The sequence below is a fragment of the Odontesthes bonariensis genome, chromosome 11 (assembly GCF_027942865.1).
Source record: "Odontesthes bonariensis isolate fOdoBon6 chromosome 11, fOdoBon6.hap1, whole genome shotgun sequence".
NCBI lineage: Eukaryota > Metazoa > Chordata > Actinopteri > Atheriniformes > Atherinopsidae > Odontesthes > Odontesthes bonariensis.
Window position 1 is genome coordinate 2,456,462 of NC_134516.1, and position 12,136 is coordinate 2,468,597.

Consider the following 12,136-nt stretch of genomic DNA (forward strand, 5'->3'; position numbering starts at 1 on the left):
CACACTTTTAACATCAGCATCTTTCTGTAGTTTTTATGTAGAAGCCTCGCTCCACTGTCTGTTTCCTTGAATGACTTGCTGCTATCAGTTGTGTGTTTTGCCTTTAAGTAATATTTTAGACTGGAACTACTACGCTGAGAAGACAATTCAACTTGGCAGTGTTTACAGATGACTTTGGTTCTGTCGACTCCGCCGTCTGGAAGAACTTTAAAATGAAAATGGCCGAGTAAAAGTTCCGTACCCTTCTCCATGTTTGGTGGATCCGCCGATTACTTTCTTTTCCTGTTCCACAGCAGACAGCAGCAGACTTTTACAAAATAAAAGCCTGTGAGCAACAGACTTTTACAAAATAAAAGCCTGTGAGCAGCAGACTTTTACGAAATAAAAGCCTGTGAGCAACAGACTTTTACAAAATAAAAGCCTGTGAGCAGCAGACTCTTACAAAATAAAAGCCTGTGAGCAACAGACTTTTACAAAATAAAAGCCTGTGAGCAACAGACTTTTACAAAATAAAAGCCTGTGAGCAACAGACTTTTACAAAATAAAAGCCTGTGAGCAATAGACTTTTACAAAATAAAAGCCTGTGAGCAACATACTTTTACAAAATTAAAGCCTGTGAGCAACAGACTTTTACAGAATAAAAGCCTGTGAGCAACAGAATTTTACAAAATAAAAGCCTGTGAGCAACAGACTTTTACACAATAAAAGCCTGTGAGCAACAGACTTTTACTAAATAAATGCCTGTGGGCTACAGACTTTTACAAAATAAAAGCCTGTGAGCAGCAGACTTTTACTAAATAAAAGCCTGTGAGCAGCAGACTTTTACAAAATAAAAGCCTGTGAGCAGCAGACTTTTACAAAATAAAAGCCTGTCAGCAACAGACTTTTACAAAATAAAAGCCTGTGAGCAACAGACTTTTACGAAATAAAAGCCTGTGAGCAACAGACTTTTACACAATAAAAGCCTGTGAGCAATAGACTTTTACAAAATAAAAGCCTGTGAGCAACAGACTTTTACAAAATAAAAGCCTGTGAGCAACAGACTTTTACGAAATAAAAGCCTGTGAGCGACAGACTTTTACGAAATAAAAGCCTGTGAGCAACAGACTTTTACAATAATAAAAGCCTGTGAGCAACAGACTTTTACGAAATAAAAGCCTGTGAGCGACAGACTTTTACGAAATAAAAGCCTGTGAGCAACAGACTTTTACGAAATAAAAGTTTGTGAGCAACAGACTTTTACAAAATAAAATAAATAATAAAACAGGGGTGGTCCGTGTCGGGGTGGGTTGAGAAGGCGCCCCATGTACAGAGGCTATAGTCCTCGGTTCGAGGCACCGCATAGGACGGCACTGTTCTGCGTGTCGTTCCCCCTCTCTCTGCCCCCTGCTTCCTGTCTCTCTGAACTTTCCATTAAAGACACAAAAGCCAAAAAAATAATGTATATATATATATATATATATATATATATATATATATTAAATAAAACCTGCGTTAATTCACGATAAAATAATCAACGAGTTAACGCGATAATAACAAGTTAACTCGCCCAGCCCTAATTTCTACACATAAAATAACATCAGATGTAAAATCTAACTTTTTTGGGACTTTTTGAGGATCCTTCTGTTGATGATTTGTGCTGATTTTCATTAACTTTAACCAACAAACACATCAGCCTGAATATGTTTGATATCTTCCATTAAATGAAAGATAAAATTTGTTTTTTAACAGCTGAAAACTCATTAGAAATAAAAAATAAATCAGTATATCAAGTAGATTAACTTCCCAGTAACAGTCAGGGTGGAAAGACGTTAACGTGTTCCATTTATCTGATCTTTTCCTGTTTGGAAAACTCTTCAATTAAATTTATAAACCATAAAAAGTTAATTTAGCCAAACATTTTCTGACTTATCTGGTTTAAATTTAGTCTAATTTAATTCCATCATCTTTTCCAGACAAACAAAACTAATCAGATTTATATTTCAGAAGATTTCAGCTTATTGTTGCTGATGAAATATCATTTAAATGATAAACATTTTAAACATTTTAAACATTTTAAACGTGTAAATGAAAAGACAAACTACAAACTGAGGGTTGATGATGTTCTGAGAATAAAATTAAACATTTATACATTTAATTTTACTTTAACTGATTAAAAACAAACATATTTTTCATTATGACTGTAACAAACTTTATTATTTCTAAATATATAAATCAAACTGAATATTTGAAAAAATTAATAATTCCTTTAACTGTTCAGATATTATTTTGTCTTATCCTTTATCAAAACTTATATCTAAACTCTCAGTTAAAGCACATTGTTTCACAGAAACAGTAATAATACACCAGATCATTTTAATATACGTGTATGATGTGATTACAGTCCATTTCTCCGTTAATGGTAAAATGTTAAATTGTGTTGTGTTAAGAAAATAAATGGAATTTTCTACACATTCTCTTATTTAAAGAAACTATACATCTAATCGTGTTTTCTTTTAAAAAAACACAGCTGAATGATGAAATTGTCTCAATAAAATTAACTTTAACTAAATTAAATAACTCAGCATAAAACTGTCAGCTGACTTTTTAATTTATATTTTCTACTTAATTTCAAAGATGCTACAAATATTTTCATGATTAAATGTCAGTTTGTTGGAGCTAAATCAGCAGTTCGGTGACGTTGATGACGTCCCCTGAAACGTAAAACGGCTAAGCCTCGGAACGGCGCATGCGCAAGCGCATTCCGGATGTTGTCCTTCGCTTTAACCTCCGGTGTGAAGGGGGCGGAGCCTGCGGCAGCCGCTGCATTGTAAACAGAAGTTAGCTGTTAGCACGGAGAGCTAACCTCGTATCAACACAGTGGTTATATCGGCGGGCAGGAGCAGGATGGGTGAGTCCTCACAGCGGTTCTCATCCATTTTAAAGTGTTTTTTCGGTTTTTCAAGGACTTTTATTTTGTTGGGATAATTGACGTTATCGTTCGGTAGCAAAAAACTGTAACTTTTAAAGATTTTAAGTTTATAGAAGCGTGAAATTCGTCATTAAGATGTAATAACTGCTGTTTACGAGTCAGTTGCATTGCCACTTTAATTCGGCATGTTCATAACACACCAAACGGTGATTATTTACGTAAAAGTATCGTAAAACCTTCAGAAACTGTGAGCATTCGGCAGCATTAATGGGTCTGTTTTTTTGTTTTTTCACCATTCAAGCGTGCTGGAGGCTTAAAACCGCAGCTAGCCAGCACGAATGCAAGATACCTGGTTAGTTTAGATGGAGTCCGACTCCTAAATGGCTTTAGTTACAATAATTATGGTTAATTGTAATATATATATACCAGATTATAGACAGTTTGGGGCCAGATGTACCTACCATGACCAGGTGATACTGTACACCTAAAAAAACTGGGATTTATTATGATTTTTTTTTAGAAAATATGGACTGTTTAAAAAAAAAATGGGACTATTTGATTCTACAGAGAGAAAGATTATTCACAAGCGGAAAACATTCAGGACAGCTGTCAATCTAATGTAAAGAAGCTCAGAAAGCTACATCTCAGACTCTGCAGGCCTCAGTTAGCATGTTAAAGGTTAAAGGTCACCCCAAGGTCAGAAACCCAGGAGGATCCTGACACAGACTCAGTTAAATGCTTCTGTCCTCAACAGCCTCCCCGTTACCCCTCTCCTCCCTGCGCCTCCTCGTGCCTTCTCTCCGCCTGCTGACGGCAGCCATGTGGCAGGTGGCGCAGCAGCAAAGTGTAAAGCATTATGGGATGTTGGAGGACTTTGTTGTCCTGGTAACTGAGGCCGTTCCACAGCTTCTGACGGACAGGCAGAGGAGTCTGCTGCTGCTGGCTCTGAGAGCCAAGGTGGGTGACTCATTCACAGCTGTGAGGTCAAACACATGCTTATTTCCACCCTATTCAAGTTCCTCTTGGTTCTGTTTATGGTCCTTTATAGTTTTTAAGTCAATAAAGCAACTTCAAATCAAATAAAAGAGTTTAGGATCATCCCCATCTGTCGATTATTTACCTGTGGAGTTCCTCAGGGTTCTATTTGTGGTCCTTTATAGTTTTTAAGTCATTAAAGCAACTTCAAATCAAATAAAAGAGTTTAGGATTATGCCCATCTGTTGATTATTATCCTGTGGAGTTCCTCAGGGGTCCGTATTTGACCCTCTCACTTTAGTTAAAGCAGCTTTGTTTGTTTTTGTCCAGCTGTTGTGTTTTTCTTCCTTTTTACTTCTGAATTTAGTCTCTCGTAGCTCCTGGCTTGAATGTTTTTGTTTTCTGGTTGCTAAATGTTCCACTCAGAATCCCCTAAAATCTCCTAAAAAATCTGTCTTCGGTCCAACGTGAAATGATTCTGCAGTTGTTGCAGGTGTTTATCGGCTCTGGCTCCGATCAGCATTGATGGGAACAGCAGCAGCTTAAGGACAAAAAGCTGTTGTGCCCTGCCTGAGCACTGCCACACCTAAATAAAACAGGGCCATTATCATTTATACACAGTGTTATCTTGTGATCTACTGCTGTAGAGTGGGTGTGCTGCTGGAAATAACTCACTTCTGTTGGTAAAAGGTCACTTCAGCTCTCTAACAAACCGTTTGCTGTTGAAGAAGTTGGTCTTTTTGACATTTAATATAAATACAGACATAAAAATGATCACTGAATCAACTGTTCAATTAGGATCAGGGATTTACCTTTAAAAGCCACAACAAATCAACACACAAGCCTTCCTTTTTAACTTCCCCTGGTCTTTGTTTCTGTTCAGGTGACCCTCTCGGATCCAGCTGATGTTCACGCCCACCTGGACAGGATCCGCTCCATCTCAGAGGCAACGGTGAGGACTCCCACAGGTCACAGGTTTATTCAGCAGAGATGAAGACAGTTAAGTCTTTGCTTATAAACTGATGCAGTGCAGAGCCTGTTGCATTGACACACCTTATCCACACAGCTGCAGGTTGATGAGTTACAGAACGGAACCGTTCAGCTAGAAAGCTTCAGCTAACAAAGTAATGTGGGAACAATGATGTTTATCTTTCAGAAAGGAACAGCAATAACTCCTCAGAAGCTGGTGTACATCATCTTCATTTGCTTAGCTGTTAGCGTTAGCTGCTGCTAAAGGAGGAAATAACAGCAATAACTCCTTAGAAGCTAGTGTACGTCACTTTCATTAGCTAAGCTGTTAGCGTTAGCTGCTGCTAAAGGAGGAAATAACAGCAATAAATCATTAGAAGCTGGTGTACGTCATTTTCATTAGCTAAGCTGTTAGCGTTAGCTGCTGCTAAAGGAGCAGCAATAACTCCTTAGAAGCTGGTGTACGTCACCTTCATTAGCTAAGCTGTTAGCGTTAGCTGCTGCTAAAGGAGGAAATAACATGAATAACTCCTTAGAAGCTGGTGTACGTCACCTTCATTAGCTTAGCTGTTAGCGTTAGCTGCTGCTAAAGGAGGCGGGGCTTAGCGGAGGAGGCGGAGCCAATAAGAACGGCTCGTTAAATGAGGAACTTTCAAACAAAGGGGAGCTAAATAGATCCCAGGGTTGTGTTTTTGGGGAGTTTTACACGCTGATATAACACACACGGCTTTTTAAAGGTTTCTGAAAAACACTTTGACCTGGTGACTGTTAACGGCCATTTTGTGCGTTCTCTCGGCAGCTGGATGACGATGTTGGCGAATGCTGCTCTGCTCTGTCGACTCTCGCCAGTAAACTGACGCAGACGGCGGCCGACGCTCCGCTCCTCCTGGAGGTCGGTGTTTGAACCGTGTTGTTTGAATGTTTGAATCATCATCGTCATCATCCCCATCCTGTCTGTGTTGCTGTTCCAGGAGGTGTTTAACCAGAGGTTTGACTCCGCCCTCCAGTCCCTCGTGTCGGACTTCCTGTCCCGGATCGAGCAGCAGTTCCCCGTCCCCGACTTCAAACAGGTGCTCGCCGGGTGATTGATACGCTGGAAGCCGCTCCTCGTCCTCGCCTCTTCATCATGTATCGTGTGGTCTTTGCGTCCTTCAGGCCGCTTCCTGGCTCGACGCTGACCCCGCCGCCCTGGACGACTGTCTGCAGGCGGCGGACAGGAGCCATCTGAGGGAGCTCCTGACCAATCAGAGCTGTCGACTGGGGCGAGTGACGACCACAGGTGTGACATCACAGAGCTCTGAGCCAATCGGGGTCCAGTCCGGGTTCTTAATCTTTTCTTCTCCTCAGTTGATGGCGACACCGAGAGGACCCTCCTATCCACCTGGTCCCACCCGCTCCTCGCCGAACCGTCCAATCCCGAGCCCCCTCCCTCCGACGCGGCTGTACAATCGGACGATCCTCTGCAGCTGGACGCGGAGCTGGTGAAGGTGGAGGTGGTGGTGATGACGGAGGACGAACAGGAGGGCGTACAGGAGACTGTGATTGGTGAGACCGCGTCGCCCGCAGAGTCGGCGTCCAATCAGAGTTCAGCTGCAGGCGAGGACGAGCTGCTGGTCACACCTGTGGTCCTGGATGTGGACAGGTGAGACGCCTCCTCTGGGCCGGGATCCTCTGAAGTCCTCACACCTGTGTGATAACCCGCTCTGCTCCTGCCAGGTTCAAGGACTCACCTGGAAGCCTTCCCAGCCAATCGGATCACTCCAGCTCTGAGGTTACGGCTCTGCACAGCATTTCCCACAATTCTCAGCGGGTGGCTCACAGGTGTCCTCAGTGTGGCAAATGTTTCATCTACAGATCTCAGGTGAGTGTTTGACCCACAGAGCGACACCTTCACCTTCATTAGCTAAGCTGTTAGCGTTAGCTGCTGCTAAAGGAACAGCAATAACTCCTTAGAAGCTGGTGTTCAGTGGATCCCAACTGAACATCGGTCGGTTTCTGCAGGTGATCCGCCACCTGCGCACCAACAGGTCCTGCGCCTCGGCTTTATCCACGACCACGACCAGAGCCGTGACCACGCTCAGTCAACCCGGAGAGCCTCGCGCCCCGGGGCCCCGCCCCCTAAGGACCCACACCTGCTTCCAATGCAACGCCACCTTCAAAAGCACCGCAGAGCTCCTGTCGCACCAGCGTACGCACCGGGCGCGCCCCGTCTACCAGTGCAGCCGCTGCGACAAGGCCTTCCGCCACCTGTCCAGCCTGACCAATCACAAGCAGACCCACCTGGACAAGGGGGGCTTCACCTGCAGCAGGTGTGACAAGGTGTTCGATTCCGCCAAGGAGAGGGACGCCCACCGCCTGCAGCACCGGCTGCCCGACCTGACCTGCAGCGTGTGCGAGCAGACGTTCGGCTCGCAGACGCTGCTACTCCGACACCTGCAGACGCACTCGGTGGAGGGCACCGAGCTGCGCTACAGCTGCCGCTTCTGCGACCAGACCTTCCCAGGTAACACGTGCAGGTCGACCGCCGCTACGGCCAGCTGGGTTAGGTTAAGGTATCTTACGTGGGTTAGGTTTAAGTGATACTCCGGAGTAGATTCACCCTGGGGTCATTTGAACCGTGACATCCAGCCAAGTAGCCCACCCGAAGTTTTTTCGATCTTGGCTGAACATCAGCTGAGTTACTGAGTTATCCCGAATAGCTTCGTACAAGGGTTAATGGATCCTGGCAGTATCTCCAAAATGACCACACTAAAATCACATGCCATGACACCAAACTTCTACAGTTGTACAAATATGGTCTGTACTCACCAAACGATGCATTTGGAAGTTTGAAAATAGTCCAGGAGTTTATTATTATCAACACAAGCCTGATAGCTTCTCTGCAGCTAAAGCTACGTCGACGTCACTTCTGGGAGCTGGGAGCTTCAAAGTAAGATGAGGGTTGATCTACTACTGTAGACAACAAAGCAAGGCTGCTCAATTTCTCCATTAATAAAATAATTTCACAACTCTGCAACATAAAAATTCATAAAAAAAACATGTAGAATATAGCATATACTTTGTATACAACTCTGAGAAAATCCAATAGAGTCTAATATAGAATTAAAGTTCATATTCAGGCTGTCATTTTCAACATCTATATGAATATTAAAGTCACTCATTACAAAGACTTTATCTGTACTCAGCACTAACTGGGATAAAAACTCTGAGAATTCAGACAGAATTACGTGGGTTAGGTTAAGGTATCTTACGTGGGTTAGGTTAGGGTACCCTCCCGATCAGTAGGCATCGCTACGTTAGACGACCCAATCTGGTGACGTCTATGGTGAAAGTGGTTGATTGGCTGTTCACTTTCCGGCTCCGTTTCACTCACAGTGAACGATGGCGACCGAGAGAGAAAGACTGTTGTTGAAGTTGAAATCCAAATAATTTTGACCAAACGTTGACCGGCACACAGTAAAAATGGCGGTGTTGTTGTTCTGAGAGGAAGGAGCTAAACCGGAGAAGGGATTCCGGAAATGATGTCGTTAGCCGACCAATCACAACTCTTGCTGTCTCCGCGAGTCTCCGTCTCCTCGACGGATAGATAGGAGAGCATCTCCGGGAGGGTCTCCGTAGGCGACCATAAATCAGCCTTTAGCCACCAGTTGTTCTCCTTGGTGCCTTTGGTCCAATTGGTCCTGAATTGGAGTCCTTCTCTGTAGATTGACACCTCACACCAGCCAGTAAAAGTTTCCATGGCTGTGTTCGAAACCGCATACTACATACTACATACTGCATACTACATACTACATACTTGCAAACAGCATACTAATCGATCAGACAGTATGCAGAGCGTTTACCCACAATGCATTTCGCTCCTGCCCGAGCCGAAATCAGCCGGCCTGAAGCTGATTTCCCTTAAGCTCTAAACTCTGTAAACTTTAGCAACATTTGAAACATTTTCAGGTGAGAAAGTAGTCGTTTAGATCCCCAACGTGTTGAAAACCTGACAAAATACCGGCTGTTTACAATTTAGTTCCCACGAATTCGGCGCTACTAAAGCTAGCCGCAGTGAGCAACGCACTTCCTGTTATTTTCACAAAATAAAATACCCGTTGCCTTTTATCATAGGGAAAGCCATTACGATACAATTGGTGCTTTTGTTTTGAAAACAGGAAGTGAACCTACCCTCGTTGTAGCTAGCTTGAAACTGCCGTTTTGACGTCACGTTACGTTGCATCTTGGGTAGTTTGAGTATGAGTAGTAACCTCATGATGCATACCCAACATTTAGGAGAATCTAGTATGCATCCGGGAACTTAAAAAAAGTTAAAGTTAGTAGGAGTAGTAGGAGTAGTAGGAGTAATAGGAGAAGTAGGCGGTTTCGAACACAGCCCATGTCTTGTGTCCAAGCTGTAACAGACAACCCAAAAACAGACATCCCATCACGTCTGCAGGCAGATGTTCAACGGCGAGCGTCTCAGAGGCGTTTTTTTCTCCTAATTTAAAGGGTCAATTGGTCCACGTTGCTGTTTAAAGTCTTGTTGTTGTAAGCGATGATCTCAGGTGACGAGGTTTGTCTCTGCAGGGGTGACGCAGCTCCGTATCCACCAGCGCACGCACACCTTCCGCTCGTACCAGTGCGAGCAGTGCAGCAAGACGTACGGCTCGCTGACGGGCCTGCAGTCCCACCGCGCCAGCCACAGCAGCGAGAGCCGCTTCCTGTGCCCGCAGTGCGGCAAGCGCTTCAAGACGCGTGACGGCCTGGAGGGCCACCTGAGGACGCACACCGGCGAGCGGCCCTACCGCTGCCCCTACTGCCCCAAAGACTTCACCGCGCTGGCCGGCCTCAACGTGCACGTGCGGCGGCACACCGGAGAGCGGCCGTACGTGTGCGCGGTGTGCGGTAAGGGCTGGCCGTCCGGGGGCGACCTGCAGAAACACATGAGGACGCACACCGGGGAGCGGCCCTACGTCTGCCAGGACTGTGGCAAAGCCTTCTCCATCTCCTGCCACCTGACCGAGCACCGCAGGATCCACACAGGTGAGGCCCGGGCGCCGCTCACCTGACCGAGGCGAGCTTTGACCTTTCTGTGACCTTTCTTTGACCTTTCTTTGACCTTACTATGAATCTGAGCGAGTGGCCATGACTTGTGGAGTCCCCCAGGGGTCAATTCTTGGATCTCTTCTGTTTAACTTGTATATGCTCCCTTTGGGTCAGATATTGCAGAACTTTAACATCAATTATCACAGTTATGCAGACGATACACAACTTTATGTGTCTCTGTCACCATGGCGACTGCAGCCCAGCAGACATACTGTGTCAGTGTCTGGAGGAAGTAAACACCTGGATGAGAGAGAATTTTCTACAATTAAATGAAGACCAAACTGAGATCATTCTGTTTGGGAGCAAAGAGAAGAGGGTCAGCGTTGGTAAATATCTTGAGACTCGGGACCTTACAATCACTGACCAAGTTGGTAACCTCGGAGTGTTGATAGACTCAGATCTGACCAGGAGAAACTCATCCATGCATTCATCTCCAGCAGACTCCATCACTGTAACGATCTTTTAACTGGACTTCCCAAAAAGAGCTTTAAACATCTGCAGCTCATCCAGAACGCTGCTGCTGGAGTTTTAACCCGGACTAAGAGAACTGAACACATCACAGCAGCTTTAAAATCTTTACTCTGGCTTCCAGTCAGTCACAGAATAGATTTTAAAAGCCTGCTGATGGTTTACAATCTGTGATATGTTCAGAGAATATAAAGCCAGCAGAGCTCTTAGATCCAAGGACTCAGGTCAGCTGGTCCAGTCCAGAGTCCAGACTAAACATGGAGAAGCAGCATTTAGCTGTTATGCTGCAAACAAGTGGAACAAACTGCCAGTGGAGATTAAACTTTCACCAAATGGAGACATTTTTAAATCCAGGTTAAAAACATTTCTGTTCTCATGTGTCTATGCATGAAATCTGCACGATATCTTTGAACTTATCTGGACTGTTGCTGGTTTTTAAATTTTTAACTATTTTGTTTCTCTTTATATTCTTTTATGTATTTTTAATGCTTCTTCCACTCCCTGCTGCAGTGCTTTTATTTTATGTGAAGCACTTTGAACTGTTTGTACATGAAATGTGCTACAAATAAATTTGATTTGATTTGATTTACTTTGACCTTACTTTGACCTTCCTTTGACCTTTCTTTGACCTTCCTTTTACCTTACTGTCCGTCTATCCTCCAGGGGAGAAACCCTTCTCCTGTCCCGAGTGCGGCAAGTGTCTGCGAAGGAAGTTCGACCTGAAGAAGCACCTGCTGTCCCACAGCAACGTCCGACCCTACGCCTGCGCCTTCTGCCCCAAGAGCTACACCCGCAAGACCCACCTGAGCCGCCACCTGCTGACGCACGGGGCGGCGGGCGGAGCGGCGGGGGAGGTGGAGGCGGCCGAGGAGGCGTGACCTCACCCAGAAATGTTTCATCACTTTCAGGAACGAGATTCCTCGGCCAGGGTTATTGATCTGTCAGGGTCGCCATGGTGATGCATCACCATAGCCAGCAGCTAACCTGGCTAACGACTGTCAGCGTCATTCTGTGTTGGACCGAGATCGAAAACTTTAAGAAAAACTTAGCTTTGCCAGTAACAAAAGTCCCAGAAAGGTTTGACAAAAACCCCAGAACCATTAAAGGCCCAACAGAACCCAACAGAACCCAACAGAACCCAACAGAACCCAAAAAGAACCCAAAAAGAACCCAACAGAACCCAACAGAACCCAACAGAACCCAACAGAACCCAAAAAGAACCCAACAGAACCCAAAAAGAACCCAAAAAGAACCCAACAGAACCCAAAAAGAACCCAACATAACCCAACAGAACCCAAAAAGAACCCAACAGAACCCAACAGAACCCAAAAAGAACCCAACATAACCCAACAGAACCCAACAGAACCCAAAAAGAACCCAACATAACCCAACAGAACCCAACAGAACCCAACGGAACTGAAGAGTAACCCAAGCAGGGGGAAAACTGGCTCATTGATACGCACACGAATGGAAACAGTGAAGACAGTAGGGACAGAGGTGGACAGAGGCAGGACAGTAGGGACAGAGGTGGACAGAAGCAGGACAGTAGGGACAGAGGCAGGACAGTAGGGACAGAGGCGGGACAGTAGGGACAGAGGGAGGACAGTAGGGACAGAGGCGGGACAGTAGGGACAGAGGCGGGACAGAGGCAGGACAGTAGGGACAGAGGTGGACAGAAGCAGGACAGTAGGGACAGAGGCGGGACAGTAGGGACAGAGGCAGGAC

The 12,136-nt window shown here is 45.1% G+C and overlaps 1 protein-coding gene across 2 annotated transcripts; it reads left to right on the top strand.

Annotated features, from left to right (window-relative positions):
• Nucleotides 1–2,785: 2,785 nt before the first annotated feature.
• On the top strand, nt 2,786–11,771 carry LOC142391483 (uncharacterized). 2 transcript variants are annotated; one of them, XM_075477256.1, is made up of 11 exons: nt 2,786–2,890; nt 3,666–3,868; nt 4,770–4,838; nt 5,655–5,747; nt 5,827–5,925; nt 6,011–6,134; nt 6,203–6,497; nt 6,572–6,716; nt 6,857–7,358; nt 9,425–9,880; nt 11,075–11,771. In XM_075477256.1, the coding sequence occupies exons 1-11, from the start codon at nt 2,887–2,889 to the stop codon at nt 11,287–11,289; spliced, it is 2,205 nt and encodes a 734-aa protein (XP_075333371.1). In that variant the 5' UTR covers nt 2,786–2,886; the 3' UTR covers nt 11,290–11,771. The 2 variants fall into 2 exon arrangements, with proteins under 2 accessions (XP_075333371.1, XP_075333372.1); XM_075477257.1 differs by lacking the exon at nt 11,075–11,771 and adding an exon at nt 10,142–10,282.
• The last annotated feature ends 365 nt before the right edge of the window (nt 11,772–12,136 follow it).